This window comes from Miniopterus schreibersii (genome assembly GCF_964146895.1).
Source record: "Miniopterus schreibersii genome assembly, chromosome: 4".
NCBI lineage: Eukaryota > Metazoa > Chordata > Mammalia > Chiroptera > Miniopteridae > Miniopterus > Miniopterus schreibersii.
Window position 1 is genome coordinate 59,090,363 of NC_138105.1, and position 20,099 is coordinate 59,110,461.

Here is a 20,099-nt window from a genome sequence, read left to right on the forward strand (position 1 = left end):
AGGGAACAAGAGAGTATTATGCTAAGTGAAATGAGCCAGTCAGAGAAGGACAAGTACCAAATGATCTCACTTATATGTGGAATATAATAAACAAATAAACTGATGAACAAAGTGGATTCAGTAACATAGAAGCTTGGAACAAACTGAGGGATCTCAGAGGGAAGGCAGGGAGGGGATTTTGGGTGGGGAGAGATTAATCAGGGAACTTGTATGTTTATGGGCATGGCCCATGGACGTGGACATTGGTGTGGGGAGGGCCTGGGGGTGGGATGGATGTGGGGTGGAGGGGATCAGTGGGGTTAAAAAGGGGACATCTGTAATCGTCTCAACAATAAAGAAAAAATAAATAAAATAAAAACATAAGTTTGTTGTACCTGAAAGTTCCAATAGTCCCCAACTTTAGGGGATATAGTTCCCCAGCAGACACCTGGAAACACTGGGACATTATGTGTATATCATAATGACTGAGGAATACTACTGGCATCTAGTAGGGAAAATCCAGGCATATTTATGTCCTATAGTGCATGGAACAGTCTCCCATAATGAAGAACATCCTTCCCCAAGTCAGTGGGACCCCCACTGGAAAACAATAAATTGCTAATTTAGTAAATGTTTAGTAAACATTTATTATTAAGGTTTTTCATAGATGGAACATTTAAAAAATTCTACTCACCTAGTTTTAAAAATAACCAAGAAAAACCCTTATTCATTAAGCATAGGAAGTAGTAAAAAGAATAGTGTCCAATTGGAGAGGGTTCCATTTCAAGTAATGGCCAGGTAGCTCTTATATACCAACCCTCCAACAGATAAAAATCACAAACTCTGGACAAAATGTATCACCTACCTGAAAGTAATGGAAAGCAACCTAAAATAGGCTGATATAATAGAGAACACTTAGAAGAAGAAAATAGCATTGAGTGACTTTCCTAATTTTTATAGCTCCTAGCCTGAGGGGAGTCCCCATTCTGTATCATGGGAGTCCATAGCTTTACTGACTTGAAGAACCATAGGACAGAATTTGGGCCAATGGAAGCTGCTGAAAAATGAAGGAAGAAACAATGGCAAGAACCAGAGAAAAAGCCCTAAATTCCATGTATAAACTCTGCCCCAAACTCTTGGCTGGTCTCTAAAGCATGCATGCACAGGAAAGATTCCAAGTAGGGCAGCTAGGTTAAAGAACCAAACTGGGATTTGAGCTGCCACCAATTGCAGTGGAGCAAGAGCTTGAAACAGAAAATCATCCAAATTAACTATTAACATATTTAAAAAGTCTTTGGAGAAACATATCAGAATCCAAGGTTTTTACATTTTATTCACCATGTCCAGGAGAAAATCTAAATTAGTAACAAATGAAGAAACAGGAAAATATAATCTATTCACAAAAGAAAAGACAATCAAGGAATTCTGTCACTGAGATGATGTCAATATTAAAATAAGCAGAAAAAGATTTTAAAGCAGCTGCTATAACTATGTTAAAAATTGTAAGGGAAAATGTGCTTGTAATGAATGAAAAGATAAGAAAAAGCACCAAAATACAAATTATAAAAACTAAATGAAATTTCTAGAACCAAATAACATAGTAATTGAAAGAAAAATGTTCATTGAATGGGCTTAAAAGAAGAATGATTACCAGAGAGTAAGTGAACTGGAATATAGATCAAGAGAAACAATCCAATTGGGGGGGGAGGGGGGAGGGAGAATGAAAAAAACCAACAGAACCTCACAAATCTGTGAGACATCAAAAGGTCTAGTATATGTATAAAGAAGGAAAGGAAAGAAAAAATTAGGCTGAAAAACTATTTGATTAACTAAATGAAGCAGTCAGAGGAAAATGACATTATTATGCACAGGGGTAAAACAATTTGAGTGCTACTGACTCCTTATTAGAAACAACGGGGGTCAGAAACAATGGAACAATGTCTTTAAAGTGTGTGTGTGGGGGGGGACTGTCGACACAGAAATATATTCAGCAAAAATATTATTCAAGAAGGAAAACAAAATAGACATTTTTATATAAAAGAAAACTATAACACTTAACTAATTGCCAAAAGACCTGAACTGTAATAAATATTAAAGTTTTCAGGCTGAAATGACTGATACTACTGAAGAGAAAGGAATAAGAGCATTAGAAGTGACAGTGTGGGTAAATATAAGAGTATTTTTTCTTTTCTTTTTTTTTAAATATATCTTTATTGATTTCAGAGAGAGGAAGGGAGAGGGAGAGATAGAAACATCAATGATGAGAGAGTCATTAATCTGCTCCCAACTGGGGATTGGGCCTGCAACCCAGGCATGCGCCCTGACTGGGAATCGAACACCTGATCGTCTGGATCCTAGGTCGACGCTCAACCGCTGAGCCACACCCGGAGGGTGAATATTTTTTCTTAATTTATTTAAAAAATATGTATGACTGTAAAAAGCAAACTATACCATTTTATTGTGGAGTTTATAACATATGCTATTTGTAAGACATGACAACTATAAGATAACAGATAGGGTAATGAGGTAAACATGCCTATGTGGTTACAAAGATTTTACATTTTATGTGTAGTGGTACAATATGAACTATAAATAGGCTTTGTAGAGTTGCACCTCTTGATATGGGTTTGGTTTACACAGGTGTATGCATTTGTGAAGACTCATTAAATTAAGATTTATGTATTTTATTAAATGTAAATTTTACCTAAAAGTAAAAAAATAAAAGCTAAAAAATTGATGCCTAGCTAATGCTATGCAAGCTGAAGTCTTTAGGAATGAAGTGTGTCTGAAACTTATTGTGATCTGTATCAAAACAAGAAGACAGATTGCTTGATAGATAGAAAGATGGATAAATACATGGTAAAGTGAATGCGGTAAAATCTGAAGTTAAGAATCTAGGTAGGAGTACATAGGCATTCTCTGTAAATTACTTAACTTTTATGTTTGAAATTTTTTAGAAGAAAATGTTGAAAAGAGTATTGCCAATATCAGGTCAGGATGGAAAAATAAAACAGGAAAAAGGAAAAGAAACTGAAAAAAGAGAGATACAAAAAGAAAAAAGATAGTCAAGCTAAAACAGGCTGAGAAAACCAAATGGTAAGGGAGAGACAGAAAAGAAAAAACAGACAAGACAGCAGGAGATAGAGTACAAGGTGCCATTCACTGGAAAATAGAAATGATAATAAATGTAATCACTACTCTTTGTTGTTTGGAAATTTCATATGATAGTTTTAAAGTTAATTATCAGTTTTGAAGTTAAAGATTAGACTTATTTTGTCACAGAATTCAAAATTATGTACCTGTGAAAATTATTAAAGTATTTGCTTCAGAATCTCAGGAAGTGTTTACTACCAGTCTAAAAGCCCCTTTGATTTTCAAAAGTTGTTTGATTATCTTGTGGTTTGTCCTCAAAAATTCTGCATTACATCATTCAGTTGTAATGTTTACTTAGGGCCAGATCTGGAAGAAACCTCGGATTCCACACCTGTAGTTATGAATTTCTGCTCTTCCAATCCTCTCCCGGTAAGCTAGCAGCTCTATCCACCACACAGTGTATCATTCCAAAGCCGATGCTTTTCACTTAGAGCTATTTCCCGGGAACTTCTGACGATATAAATATACTGTCCTTTATCGTGCCAATGTTAAGTGTTTTAGTTATTAAGTAATTGTTAATGAAGACATACTTTATACATTTGATCTCCATTAAGCAGTATTTTTCTTCTCATTAACCAACCACTAACATCTGTGAAGGCAGAGCCCATGTCTAGGTTTCACGAGTATCTACCACAGTGCTTAGAATGTGGAAGACCCTGGCTAAATACCTACTGAATGAATGAATGAAGAATGTTTACTGTAATTCACAATATCCCTTTCTCAACTGATACTGAACAGAAATCATAAACATTAGGACAACAGTAAAATTTGACTAATTACTTCAAATATTAGTTCTAATAATACTGTGTTCTTATATATATTTTAACATTTTTTGCTATCCTAAATGGTTTAAAGGATATTGTGACTTGACTAACCTAGAAGTTTTAAAAATTAAAAGTCAAATGATATATTTATATTATAAAAATAAGTGCCTATTTTTTGCATTCTAACAAATCAATACTCTTTTCAAAGTTCAAAGGAAAGAGAAGCTGGTATTGATTTCTATCAAAGTAAGATTCAATTCTTATAAAGACTAATAATCTCAGATCAGAACCAAATAAATTTCAGAACTCAGTTTGAGAGAAAAAAGGAAAGGTTTTAGTTAAAATCTTTACAATAAAATAATTATGATTATAAATCTCTAGTTAAATATGTACACATTACATTGTATTTTAAAAAAGAATGGAAGTGAATAAAGTTTTTCAAGCAAATCTAATACACAAATATACCATTTTTTAGGGTATAATGTCAGTTTAACATTCTTAAACAGCTGTGTCAGACAATGGCTCTGCTTTGTGCAAAACATGATAAGCAAAATTAAGAAAAATTCTGCAAAATTCTTTAGTTCCTCAAGAAAATTACTAAAAAAGAAAATAGTAAAAGAAAACAAGATTGTACACTCAAGCTTGATTGTATACAGAGGCTAGAATGACGGGCACTAATGTAACCCCCATATGTGCTAAATAAGTCCTTGGGTAGCTTCAGTTTGAAGTTAAAAGTTAAAGTCCTAGCAACTGTGCTTTTATGCAGCCACATGGCCAATAAGGTAGATGTTGTCATAAAGGTGCCCTACGAAATCTTCACTAATATTCTGAGCAGCACGACGAGTATTTCGAATGAATTCTCGTTTTGACATTTTATTCTTCACGTGAGGGCTAGTGAGGTCAATGGAAAGGAGAATCAAAGAGTAGCACAGTACATAGACAGCATCTGCAAGGGAAAGGAGACATTTCAAAAGGTGGTTCCAAAGGCATTATTTCATGAGAAAATGCTCAGAATTTCAAGAGGTCAAGATTAGATTCTATCTATAGAATTACCAAGTCAGCCCAGTTTGCCAGGGCCCTTCCCAGTTTTAGCACTGAAAGTGCTGTGTCTTGGAAACTCCCAGTCCTGGGCAAACAGGGATGGTAGCTTACGCTGACTGAGCACCAATTCAGCACTTTATTCAAAAGAACTTTAGAATAGTTCAAGAGTTTTTGGTGAAAACTCACTCTAAATATTAAAATTTCATAATTGGCTTTATTTTCATCTTGCTTTCAAATGTGATATTCCCATTCAACTTGCCATAAAATACATTTGTACTGTCAGTATATTTATCTTCCCATTGAAAAGAAGTTACGTATTTATTTTTAAATGCTTTTACAAAACCCTAATTTAATTTGAAAGCATCTTTAATGACAAGAAAATGTATTAACCTGGTACTGGAAAATAAAATGTAAACAGTGCACAAGATTATTAAAATACTATTATTTGAGATAGGTATTTTAAAGGTGTACAAAATTTACATATTAATCTCAAAAGTAAATCTTTAGGGAAAAGATTACTAAAGATGAGCACCATGAAACCAAAAAAATGTTCTTTATATTTACTTAGGGCAATAGTTCATGTTTACTATTAAAATAGTAACAAAGTTCATGATGCTTGCTACTACTACTTGCTACTATTATGGTGTTTGTATTTCAGAATCCTGCAGTCTTAACAAAGTTAATTAAACATTATGTCTTATAAAAGCATATTCAACAAATTTCATATGATAGGTAAATATTTTGTAATCTCTTCTTAGTAAGGTAAGCACAATAAAACTTGACATGAAGAGATAAGTAAAGCTATAACACATGAAAAAACATGTAAGTGACTCAGGCTATATTATACACACAAACAATGAACACTAGTTGTAGTAACACATATTAAAAAAATCCTAGGTGTTACCTATGTAATATGTAGATTATTAAAAGTTTTACAAGTAATTTCTCAAGGTTTTAATCAGACTAGTAAAACTACCAATGCTAAAAGAAGAATAATTTTTAAAAATTTATATAGCTTAGTGTAACTTTCCTCTTAAAACAGCAATATTTACTATATGTAAATGATAGCTAGGCAAACTAAAGTAGTCACTGTTACAAGCAGTGAAACAAGTATTTGTAATTTTCCCTACCATGAGAAAAATATCTCATAAACTACTGTTTTTACCTGGAGGAGGGAGTGGGAGAAGGAAGGAATTAATTCACTATATATATTCTTACCAGGACTAAGGCCAAGTTCTCTCATTAAATCAGGGTTACAAGCACAGAACCTATGTGAGAACTTTGTTATAAGAGTTTCAAGATATTCCCCACGCTCTTCAGGGGCATGGATGTGACGAAAAAATTCTCTCAGTGCATTGGGCAAGAATTGATTTCTAAAATTATGCAGTGTTACAAGGTCATCCAAGACATCTCTCCTAATAGAAAAAGAAAAAGATACAGCTTTAGTTAACTTTTCTCTGTTAATCAATTTTTAATAAAAAATACTTTATTATTGAGTACCAGATCAGGAAATCCTATAAAGTATATATAATTCTTAAAATAAAAAAAAATCTGTGTGATTATTTAAGGAATTAAATAACTTAAAAATATTTCATAAATAGAATAACAGAACAAGGTAAAACTAGTAATTCTAATTATAAAATGTAAAAATAAATTTTTCAATATTAAAAAGGGCAACTACTTTTCAAGTGTCTTCATGGCTAAGTCCAAATAAGCAACATAATTCTTTATTTTTTTAAATTATGAAAATAAGGAGTCTTCACCTTCCATACCCATCCACATCACCAGCAGTAACACACATACTATATATTGTTTTAGAATTTTCTTTTGCTTATTTTACATAGTATATTGTGAACATATTTCTGTCTTAAAAATTTTTTTTAATTTACTGATTTTAGAGAGAGAGGGAGGGAGAGAGGGAGAGAGAGAGAGAGAGAAACATTGGGTTGTTCTTCCACTTATTTATTCATTCATTCGTTGCTTCTTGTATGTGCCCTGACCAGGATCAAACCCACAACCTTGGTGTATCGGGACGATGTTCTAACCAACTGACTTGCCCAGTCAGGGCTCTGTCACCACACACAGATCTGACGCATTCTTTTTAATGGCTCCACAGTATACCATCTTATGAATGTAACAATTCCAATGATATACATTTAGGTTTTTTACAGTTATATAAATATTTGTGCACATATATATGTGTATATATAATTATTATTTTTTATCAATAGCATTCTAATAAATAGTCAATCTTTGTTATAAATGCTTCAATCCTTACTGAACTAAACCATGATTATATGATCATAATCTTCAATATCTACCAGTTGCTTATGGCAAGGATAGGCAAACAACAGTTAGTGGACCAAATATGGCCACTGCCTATTTTAGAAATAACGTTTTATTAGAACATAGCTACACTCATTTGTTTGTGTACTGTGTGTGTCACTTTCATGACGCAATGGCAGAGTTATAAACCTAAAATATTTACAAAAAGATCAGGTTCTTTAGAGAAAAACTGCTGATCAGTAGGTACCTCACATTTAAAGATTAAAAGAGTTAATGACACCTTTTTTATGTAAGAGATTTCTTTCAATGACCAGTATGCTGGACTGTAACTCTTCAAAGACAGGGGTTATGTTGTAATCAAATGCATAATCCTACTCTCTAGCAAAGTTCCTGGAATAGAATGAATGCAGATTGCTGTTGAAAAATCCTGAGAAATAAAAAAGACTGAAAATTACAATAAGGCAAACACAGTTTGGAGCCATTCATTAGATTAGAATTAGACCTAGAATTTAAAAAATGGTAGTTCAGCCCTAGCCAGTTTTGCTCAGTGGTTAGAGCATCAGCCTGCGGACTGAAGGGTCCCGGGTTCGATACCAGCCAAGGGCACGTACCACAGTTGCAGGCTCGATCCCCGGCCCCGGTCAGGGCACTTGCCGAAGGCAACCAACCAATATGTCTCTCTCACATCGGTGTCTCTCTCTCTGTCTCTCCCATTTCCACTCTTTCTGAAAAAGCAGTGGGAAAAATGTCCTCGGGTGAGGATTAAAAAAAAAAAGGTAGTTCAGTGATGTCACATCAAAATGTTATCCCAGTATTTTTTATGTCCATTGGTAGCCATAATTAAAAAGTACAAATGAATGGCTATCAAGTCAGAGCAGGTACTAGGAATCATTTCTCTCTGTGCAAAACATGCTATTGAATGACACATTTTCAGGATTTTCAAAGTCCATTACTCTTCTATGTAGTATCGATATGAAAATATACACAGATTTCATATCACTAAGATTTGTGAGTTTATTACAATTTGTCTATGATTTTTACACAGGCAATTTTAGAATTTAGAACTTTTAGTCTTGTAAACACTTAGGTTTTATAGCTAGTTATTAAAAAAAAGGACTGCAACTTCTCAAAAGTACTTGGTTTTGGTTTGCTATTACAAAGATGTTGGGTTTCCATTTTGACTGCATGTGTGGGATTTTTTTTTTTTTTTTTTTTTTTTTACTTTTACTTTTCTTATCAGCAAGATAAAGCTGGCAAAGAAATGACTTGTAAAATACAGAATCTTTTCCCTGTCTTTACTCAATTTTGCAAATGGATAACTGCTATAGTTTTTAAAGTAAAACAACTCATAAAAAGCATTACTGAACTCATTTCTAATGAAAACTTTATTATTTTTACCTTTCATCAAGATAGATTCTCAGTTTTTTCCAATTTAGTGTTCTTGTACAGAAGATAAACTTTGCTATTTCCTTTGGTGAATCATCTAGGATACCCTTGGACATAAAGTAGTTCACTCCCTAAGGCAGAAAACAAGTCTCATAAATAAAATCAGTCTTTATTTATAAATTTAACAATTAGGCAATAGCAGAACAATAGCTATTAGTTCTTTCTAGCATTAATAGACTTTTTATAGCTTTAACATGCAAAATACGAGCTAGAACTTGAACTGAAACTATTATTTGTAGCTGACAGTTTGTTTACATGCACTGAAAAGTAGGAAATTCAAAGTTAAGACTCCTAAAGAAATTCTAATTCAATTTTCTGGCTCAAGTCAGTTAAAACTAACTATACAGAAATACAGCTTAAATTAGGGGGTGTTGAAGAGGGAAGAAGAGAAACTACTATACAGACTTCAAAATAAGCCTTATCACAAACACTTCCACTGTCTAACAAAAAAATACAATATCTTAAAGCTCAGATAAACATTCCAATACACTTTTCAAGGAAATAGGTTTTTTAGAAGAAAAGATTCTCCAAATGAAAGACTAACAACTTTATTCTGAAAAGAAAAATAATTAAATTATTTAACTTAAAGCAAAGTGAAGACAATTCCAGGCCAGTTTATGGTTGTACACACTTTGGCTTTAAGCATGGCTACATTCTACAAGGATTTAGCTCCAATACACACTGAGGCAAAACATAAAACAATTTATGTTTTCATAGGATTTATCTTTGAATTTCCTTTTCTCTGCATGCAAAGTTTTCCAGAGAAGCATTACCCATAAGTTTGTACCTACTTTAGATTTAAAACAACAACAACGAAACATCAACAAAAAAAATCAAACGCTAAAATCAATCAATGTGTTCTCATGTATATGGAGGTCACATTCAAATACTTGCCTTAAGCAGATTTGAATGTGCAGTTATTGAAATAAAAGGCAGGTGTATTTATTTCAACTCACAGTTATCCAGATACTTGCATTACCATGAATGCTTATGTCTGGATAATAGCACATTGTGTGCTGTTAATTGGTAGAGAAAATGATGTATTATATACGCCCAACTTATTGTTTTCACACATAAATTCCTTCAGCATTTCTTCCCTTTACAAACACTTACACAGAACTCAGAAATATTAGACACATTAAGAATTCAAAAAGTTGTTAGCTTTTTACAAAACACTCTTAAAATTCTCTCATAAAATTTTTATATTAAGAAATTTTAAAGTAATTTGGTACCACGAGGTAATGCTTTTGAAAGGTTATAATACCTGTCAATTGTAACTCAAACACAAGGTTTTTATATAAAACTAACTGTATGAGCCATCAGATAACACCCTAATGAGAATTTTAATAGTACAAAAGCATCCTAAAGCACTCATTTAAAAAGTGTATACAAAGAACAGAATGTGATATCATGAAGCTTTCTTGTCAACCTGATTGTAAACCGAATTTCAGACTGCATCCTGGATACAAGGCTAGAGAATGTCACGTGATCAAGATGGAAAGCCAGAGAATTTGTTTGGAATGAGGCTTTCAGCAACTGTCTGAGGGGGCAGGACTAGAGAAACAGCAATGCTTGTTCCATCCTTTCCTCCATTAGTTTCAATAATCGAGAGTTGACTGTATATTTAATCAATCCACTCAGCAAAAATTGTCAGGTTTTTAATAGAATTCCTGCATTTGAAAGAATAACGATATATCAGAAGTGCTCAATTTTAACCCAAGTTATTCAAAGATAAAGAAGTGTCAATTAAATCTTATTTAATAAGTTCTTTATTCATACCTACTTATAAATCAATATTTAAGACATGTAAAACTAATTCTAATCTACTTTTTAAAAATTACATAAAATATAAAAAAACCATTAATTTGATTCATTAAATAGTATATAAATCTCTAATTACATGATATACACCATTTTTATATCATTTGATGCTCCTTAGTTATAAATTAACATTGGTAGCTGTCTCACGCAAGGATCATAAAAGTATACTGTTGGCCATTTCCTGTTTTATGGCTTACATGTTTTGAGACTTCAGTATCTAACCTAACTTGTCCAGGCTTGAACATGTGGAAAAATAATAGAAATGCAAAGGAAATCTATTATAGAAACATGAGAAAAACAAAAAACTCATATGCTACTAAGCCAGGGGATAAGCAAAAGTGAAAGATGAAGATAACTGACACTTCTGGCTTAGATGCAGAGAGAAATAAATGACTGACAGGAAAACATAACTGATAGTAAAGACCCCACAGGTTATAGAGGGCTCTGATTTGAAGGAAACAGTGATGTGTTTAGTCTTAGAAATGTTGATAGACACATCTAGAAAGGCAATTGGCAATGTAATAAGATATAAAGAAAAAAATGAAGGTTGAAGGTACAGATTTAAGATCTTGAGTAAGAAGACTCACTATAAGAGCAGGTAATGAAGAGGGCAGGGGTAGAATAATGCCCACGAGGACATGAGGGGATAAATGGTGATGAAAAATAAAATAAAATTCAAATTAAAAAAAATAAAACCAATATTAAGTAATTTAGAATGAAGAAAAGATGTGTTGGAGCTTAGTCACCTATATAATGCATCCATTTACTTACTGTGAGATTGGCTCTTTCCATATAATAATTCATGTTTTAAGATGAAGCTACTTTGTTTTCTTCTGTTACATAAATACCCTTACTTGCTCTTGTCTTTTAATAAATAGGCATAAATACCCATACTTGCTCTCGTCTTTTAATAAAGCCTTTTAATAAATCACTATTATCCACAGTATGCTTCAAAAATAAAATCTACCATATATATGTTCAGAACCAGAAAATATATATCTGGGAACACAGTGAATTGTAGAAAACTAGGCATGCAGAGCCACATAAAAAAGTATTGACATTTGCTGTGAACTTAAAACTACTCTAAAAAAACCCAAGTCCTAATTTTTAAAAAAAAGTACTGATGGTACTCAAAATAATGTCTATTGGCACAAGCACTTGGCAGAAACACTGTGTAACAGTTAGTCAATAAAGGAAATCACTAATGAAACAAAACTGAGGCATACCAGGGAGTACCCTTAATTTGTTTTCCTAAAGAACAGTTTAGGATATACAATTAGATTTAGCCAGTTTTGTTCAAATCTGCCATTGTATACAATGTAAAAGTCCAGCACCTTGGCTACTACTTTTTAGGCAATAAACCTATCCTTAGAGCATTATATAATAGAAAGCAGGGGAAGAAAGCAAACTGGAAAGTGTATTTAATTTTCTTTTTTTAAAAATAATTTTGAATACTTTTAAAATAACAATCCTAAAATATTAACAATAAGTATTTATAAAATAATATAATTCAATCTAGATTTCTAATTTTTCAATATGACACTAAAACACTAATATTCAAGTATACATTTTAACCATGGCGAAATGGAAAATTGAAATATAACATTTTCACATCAAAAGTAATGACATAGCCCAGTAGGCTTGGCTCAGTGGTTGAGCGTTGACCTCTGAACCAAGAGGTCACGGTTCGATTCCCAGTCAGGGCACATGCACGGGGTTTTAGGCTCGATCCCCAGTAGGAGGCATGCAGGGGGAAGCCCATCATGACTCTCATCACTGATTTTTCTAGCTCTCTCCCTTCCTCTCTCTGAAATCAATAAAAACATATTTTAAAAGGTAATGATGTAAAAATTAGGCAATATGTTATGAAAACTTTTATGTTCTTAATTATTTCTAAAAAATAATTAGCACATCAGAGGACAGCCCTCTACAGGTCAAATAGGAGTATTCCCATTGTATTGTGTGAAAATAACAACATCAGTGATTAAGATGACTGCTGATACTACTTCTTTTTTATAGTGTTTTCAGAATTGCTAAAAAAATGCTAAATCTACTAATTTTTATTCAGTCCAGCAGTTGTCATCCTCACTATTTAATCATATGACATGTGCTCTGTCATTAATAAAAAACAAACAAAACTAAACCTACATAGAACTTGAATAGGTAAAATTCACCTGGGATATGTATTCTGCAAATAAATAGCAATACCTTGCTTTTTAACTGAAGTAAAATAAGTGCATAAGATTACAAAATGGGCAAGTTTCTTGGGAGCTTAAATCCTCTTGACTTCAAACAAGGTACATAAATAAACTGATTTCATTCCATATTCCATACTCAAAACTAACAGTATGACTCTTATGTTCCAGAAAAAATGTGATGTTCTGACCAATTTCAATAACTGCATAAGGAAATTGGCTACAGGATATTGGCACTGTTCATACTTATGTGAGAGAAGTGACAGTTGTGGAGAGAACAGAGTGCCAATATCCTGTGTTTGAATTCACAAGGATTTAAGCTCCTAAGAACAATTTATGAATAACTTTTTGGTATATTAAAGTGCACAATGCTCAGGAATCACTGAGGACAGTCACATATAAACCCTAGATTATTTGCAGCCAGAAGAAGTCAATAGGAAATCTCACATAAAGGAGCTCAAAGAAAATTAAAAGAAAAATGTGAAATCCGCTCTGATGGAGTCCAGGGAAAATGGAAGAGAGGTGGACAGATCTTCTTAATTCTTTTCATAGGAGAGAAAGCAATGACATTAGACAAAATAACATGAACTTCAGTATCTAAGGTTTTAGATAATAATAAAAAGCCCATGTTAATTAGTTCTAATAGCTTCAAATAGAAAAAGGGCCACATCTGTGAGTTTTAATAGTCCTCAAAAGAGTCACACCATGATTGGGACAGAGCAATAAGGTGATAAATATGAAGGTACTTCCTAACTGATAAATTACTACTAATAATTAAATATAGCAATCATTATTACAATTATTTTTGACAAAGTTGCTGGTAGCTGAGGTAAGCTTCGTGAAAAAGTCCCATCTATCTCTAATATGTCTAAAAATTAGAAAAATAAAGCATTTTATTCAAAACATGGATATAAAACTATTAGGTTAAGGAATGATTAATAACATTTCAAACTAATGAGTGAGACATCTGAACACCAATGTTAGCTAATTTAAAAAATCACACACAAAAATTTCATTTGCAATGTGCGTGTGTATGTGTGCATGTATTTAAATGACTAACTCTACTTAGATAAAGTTTTATCATATTACCCACATTCTAAGATGTACATTCATAGATATATTTTAACAGCTCTTAAACAATTTTAAAACAGCATAAAAAAACCCCTAAATCTTAAGAGTAGAAAAGCAGAGAAGCTGGGATTTAAACGGTAGTTTCACAGCCAGCAAGTGTGTACACTTATTCATGTAATTAAAGTATCTGTCCATCCTACCACCATTTCAGTCAGGACACATGTTTAATTTAATTATTGCTCAAAATGTCCTCAAAAAGACTAAACTAAGTAGCACCACTGAAACATAAATTACTGTATATGCAAAAGATTGCTCAACACATGCCAGGAAATGAAATAAAAGGCAAAGAGTATCACCATAGAAAGCTAAGAGATGTTGATGTGCTCAATACATACTTCATAAAGGATCATTATCAAGTGTCAAATATTTATCTACTAGAACCCAAAAGTTCCAAAAGAGGAAAATCCCCCAAAGCCTAGAGCAGTGGCTGCCTCTGGTAGTATAGCTGTAGTTGTACCTGTAGTATAAACTTAAAGCTACATTGTGATGAGCACTTAGAAGTACTAAGCTCTTAGAAGCACTAAACATACACTCTTTCATTTAATCTTCACAACACCACGATGATATAGGAACAGAAGCACAGAGAATTTAAATAATTTGCCCCAGGTGAAAGCCATATGACTAATAAGTAGAGAGAGACTTAATATTTGTTGAATGAACATTTGAGTTTATCTGTACAAATCTGTCAGATTTCAGCTGACTTTCAAGAGAAGCAGTAAACTTTTAAGGATTATATAATTTGGCTAAGGGGGGAAAAAGAAAAATAACAACAACAAAGACCTGTAAGTTGGACCAAAACTCCAGTATACTATGAACTGCCTCAAATTATAAACTCTCAAAGTTTGGAGCCACCAGTTCAAATAATAAAAGCCAACATGTCATTGATGATACAGGTAACTGCTAATGACCAAAACTGGTTCACAAAGATCTTAAGACTTTGATTATACAAAAGCATCTCTAAACTTTACAATATCATAGAGGAAAATTATATAATCTTATGTATAGGTGTATACTACAATTAGTTGGTTAAAAAACTGCATTTAATGTACTGATTCCTTCATACTCCCACATTTCAAAAGCTATCATTAAATTGATGGATGCTGTATAATTGCTGACATCCAAGAATTGAGAAAATAATTTTCTTTAGATTTCTGATAAAACACTTATATTTTGGAGTGACATCTACTGTGACATTGGTAGTGACAATTGCTAAATTGAGGAAAGACAAAGGAGAGGCAAATAGCTTAGACACTGAAGCTGAGAAGTTAAATCTAGAAAGTGATGTCAAGTTTCACTGATACTGTGGTCACATGAGCTAATAAAGAACATTTCAGAGGTGTCAAGGTGGTCAGATATGGTATGAAAGGAAATAAAGGCAAACAAAATTTTCTTTGAAATGCACTTAAAATATTAATACAATGCAAAGTAGGTACATTTACTAAATTGATAATTCAAACAAAGTAAAAAATCTTTCTCATTTTAGCATTTTACACCTTAAAATTTGCAGTATGTATGTTGTGGTGCTAAAATATTCTGGTTAGATTCTTTCCTCTAGTTCATACTCCTAGATCAACACATTGTCCGCTAACGCCAGTTTACCTTTACCCCAGACAGTTCACATTAAATGAGACAAAAGTCAGTATTTCCCATAGCATACTCCATAGCATACTGAGTAAAACAAAAGCAAAATCCATCAGGTGGTGTGATTGAAGAATAAACTATGGAATACTCTAGGCCTGAATCTTTTTTTCAATTAGACTAAGGCTAGAAAATAGCCTGGGAGATTTATCTTTGAAGCTTCTAAAAAGTTGAGTCTACAAACATCCTTCAGTGGACGGATTCTAAACCACATGCTAGAATGACTCTTGGAGACAAGAGAGGGGGAGAGAGAGTGGTCATGACATAAGATGGTCAGGACAGAGTGTAGAATAAAATTAAACAAAAAATTAAATAAATATTTATCCTAATGGACACAGGATAAAGTTGCCTTCTTAGCCATAAAATCAACGCATATAAATCAGATTTAAAAGAGGTAGATAGACATCCACATACATACCCATATATACATCATGTTGTCCTTGAAAAAGTAAATGGGCTCCAGTTTAGTATGACTTAACTAGTTATAACAAAATTGACAGTATTAACTTAGCTAGACAGAGGATAATATTTAGTGCCTGAGAGGCACAGTTTTGCACTTTGACTATAATGCTGATCCAGGGAAAGGGACTTTGCCAATGAACTTGAGCATTTTAGCTCTTTTGGGTAAACAATTCTTATAGAGAAGAAGATACATTTGGTGAGGGACTCCTTTCATTGTCAACTAGCTCCTTTTGCTCTGATTAAATTCTCATCAGCAAATGTGGGGATAAAATAAATTTGCTAATGAGAAATAGCAATGTTTATTTTTATAAGACTGTTTGGGATTACATATCAGACTCCTGTAAGTTTGGGTAATAGCAGTAATAGTGATGAAGATGATGGTTATGCAGCACTAGGATGTTTTTGATTGCAAACAACAGAAACTTTAATTCAAAAAAAGTAAAGGAATTTATTACCTTGCATAACAAGAAGTTCCAAACGAATATGGTTCCAGGGTTGTTAGGCTCAAACATGGCATCACAGACCTAATTCTTTCTTTCCAATGTGCTATTCTCTGCATGTTGTTAACACCTCATGGCTGTCAGTGTTCCTGTCATTACATCCTCAGAGAGCAATGTCCAGAAGTGTGTATGTACATGCATGCATACACACACACACACACACACACACACACACACACACACACGGGACTGCTCTCTTTTTTAAACCTAAAAATTCTTTCTCCACTCAATCTCCTCCACTCTCACAGGTCAGAACTGGATCAAATGGATGTAATAGAAGCTAAGGACAGCTGAATTAACATGATTAGCTTGGAATAATCTACATTCAACTCTTGAGGCTGGGAATAGACTCAGCCTCAGCTGGTTTATAGTGAGGAGTCTAAGTTATGGAATTTAACTGCTGCCTATATAGGGCTACTGTGATTTTTTTAGAAATTACTTTTACCATAGTGTATAGTAGTAACAGAAGGAACTCTAAGACATCCCTCGTGAGTTCCACCTTTTATTTTCCCCCACTGTATGCCAGTAACTATTTCCTCCTGGTAATTAGGCTTAATTACCTTAACCACAGCATAATTACCTACCCTCAGAGCCTTTTTGTTTGGTTTTGTTTTGGCCTGTTAGTTCAGTGGCAGAAGGAGCTAATATCGCCAGAAGGTAGTCTCAGCAACCAATTTGAATTTCTGTGTCTCTGGTGCCAATATTTCCCCCCTTGGGTATAAGGCCTCTAAACCAGCAGAGCCCAGAAATAAGGGAAGTAGAATTACAAATTTTCCAAGTGGCTCACTAGTAAAAAATAATGCTGCAGATGCCTGGATGCCTGCCCAAAGGCCATTTCGCTCTTTTCATTGCTTCTAGCATCTCAGTCACAGTTACTAAATCATGTTAAGGTTAGTCAATCATGTAATCCTTTCTATTCTGTTCTCTGTTGGTGTAGGGGTGTTCATTTGATTCAGCTCTGTTCATAATAAATGAGCACAAGTATACTGGTGGCTCCTGAAAAAGACTTTTTTCTCCTTAATAAGTAGAAGGAATTTGAGGAGAGTTTATTTGACTGCCTTCTTTGTGCTGAGGGTACTTTCACATGAGAATGAGCTATTTTGAGCAGTGATAGCTATCCTGTTATCAAGAAAGGGCAAAAGTCAACACATTGAGGGTCCATGAGATCACTGTATCACTGAAATAACTGGGATACCCACCTCTGGGTGTCATTTGAAGTAAATAAATGTACATGGCTTAAGCCATTATTAGTTAGGTTCTCTGGTCCTTCAAACCCCAAACGCTCTAGTTGATACATACAGGGAAATGTGGGTACTGCAGCTAGCAGAACAGAAAACATGGTACTGGCTGAGTGGAGCTGCAAAGTGAGGGCGCTGAGGACAAATTATACCTAGGTATATTTTAATTTATAACATAAGCTAAGAATTTAGGAATTTTCGTTTACTTTTCTTTCTTTATGCTATCAGGCATTGTTCAAAGTACACCTTCATCTTACTGCCAAAGAATACACTTGGGAATTGCTTACCTGTAAATTCTGATGATACGATCAGGGTTTTCTATCTCTAGCAATAAAAATAAAAGCTATTTTTCATCACTGTTGCTATGCTATGAAATAATGGCAATGAAGATTTTGCTGCTGTATGTTGGAGCAAAAAAATAAGTAACATTTAATTTCTGAGATATTATTCATAAGAATTGAGTATAAACGCCTGTGTTCCTTTCTATAATGGAGAACTACAAATTTCCTGTTTATATTTTAGCTGGTCCAACAACAAAAAGAATATGCTATCTTGAAAATAATTTGTTTATGCATTTCTATCTAAAACACATGCACAGGTCAAATTTAAAATATTTCTCATAAGAGGTTCTCTCCCAGATCAGTCTAACAAAATGCATAAAACTGTATGCATGTGGGTCTTTTTGTATGAACACAGGAAATGTGCTTATATAGTTAAAAATAGAGACTTCTTTTACCTGACCACAATGAGGATATTACGCTTAAAAACTTTTAAAAAACATATTTACACAAAAATAAACCTATAATAGTTAAAAACCATGTTACTATTAATTTTTCAGTCTCTAAATTTAAAAATAACTAGGTCAAGAAAATGTTCAATACTAAATGAAGCACAAGGAATAAGTAAAATTACCTTATTATAATACTGGATAAGAAAATTGCTTTATTATAATACTGCTAGTGGAATAAAATCAACACACATAACTTGTACATGCAGGGGAAATACAGCCTAATGTAAACAGATGGTTTTCAGCACATTCCTTTACTAGAATGTGGTCACCTGCCACACAGTACACAAGCTCATGCACAAGATCAAGACTTTACATACAGCTGAGATCACAATGGCATGCATACAACAACAGCGTGCTAGATAAATCATACCACAAACTGTGCAGATCTTCTCCCCCACCCCATGAGCCACTGCCAGCAGTTGCTGTGGAGTTTGGTTACCCATATCCGTGACATGAACGATGTCCTTTGGAGAATCTTGTTCCCTGTGGCTGTAAGTATTCTTATTTTGATAATATTTTAATGATGCTTGCTATCAAATGTTAAGTAGAGAACTAAAAATTATGGAAAAGTCAACTTTTTTTTTTTTTACAATACTCAACAATTATATACATCTTATCTCAGGTACTTAAAATAAACACCACTTACATTTAAACATATCAAAACTAATTTACTTCTTAGGCTTAAATTAAGCCAAAATAACACATCTGATGACAGTGCTCCAGTGAGGAGGAAAAAAACACCTCCAAAAGGTACTTACTAATATCTAGCACTCAAAGAATGTGGCAAGAGTCATCCTAAGACTTGTCTAAAGTATGACTCATACAGAGAAGTTCTACATAAAACATCTATTATGATCTCTCTCAGTTACATGATTTCAATGTTGAAGGCCTGACTTGGATAAACAACCAAATTGATACTGATTATATTAGTCAATGAAAGAAAGTATAAAATACAGTCATTAAAATACTTCCCCTCATTTCTCTGCGCCTATAGTGTATTTCAATATCTTATTTGCCCATTTATATCTTAAGTTCATTCTAGTAAAGGCAGAATTCTATTTTGCTAAGTCACCAATATTCATAAAAGCACAGAATCAGAATTCTGGAACCACAGGTCACTTTGAATGGTTCAGCTCTATGCCTTTTGGCAGCTCTATGTGCCCCTTTCAGAACAGGAAATTCAATACATCTGGAATAGTCCAGGGTATCCTTAAATCAGGGCAGGGAGTGAAGATAAGGAAAATACAGCCAACTCTCAATAACAATGGGAGGTAGGATGGATAAATAATTCTGAAGATCTAAACCTCTTATTTTAATTAATAACTTCAATCCCTCTCTTAGCAAACATTTGACTTAAAAATTTAAAATTTTTTGTCAGGTATAAAGAGTAATTTTACCTCTTTCCTCTGCCCCCCCTCCAAACACTCTAGAGGAGGTATAATGAGAACTCTACAGTCTGACATATGTAGCTACAAAGATGGAAACATATTTTGACATCTAGCTTTTCCAATTTAGATATTTAAAAATATTCATCACATTCTAGTACATGAGGGCCTATCTACATTTGCATCTTTGCATAAAAAGAATGGCTTTATAATTTGATTTAAAAATTGGTACTCCTTTAGCAAGGAATGACTACTTACCATAATCAATGT

At 33.4% G+C, this 20,099-nt stretch overlaps 1 protein-coding gene across 2 annotated transcripts in view; it reads right to left on the reverse strand.

Annotated features, from left to right (window-relative positions):
- Positions 1 to 2,415: 2,415 nt before the first annotated feature.
- Positions 2,416 to 20,099, reverse strand: part of FBXO8 (F-box protein 8) — a 39,181-nt gene continuing 21,497 nt past the window's right edge. For both annotated transcript variants that reach the window (XM_081133896.1, XM_081133897.1), the window contains exons 4-6: positions 8,622 to 8,740; positions 6,156 to 6,352; positions 2,416 to 4,842 (exon numbers count right to left, since the gene is read on the reverse strand). In XM_081133896.1, coding sequence (XP_080990022.1) covers positions 4,655 to 4,842; positions 6,156 to 6,352; positions 8,622 to 8,740 — 504 coding nt within the window. In that variant the 3' untranslated portion in view covers positions 2,416 to 4,654. The remainder of the gene's footprint in view (positions 4,843 to 6,155; positions 6,353 to 8,621; positions 8,741 to 20,099) is intronic.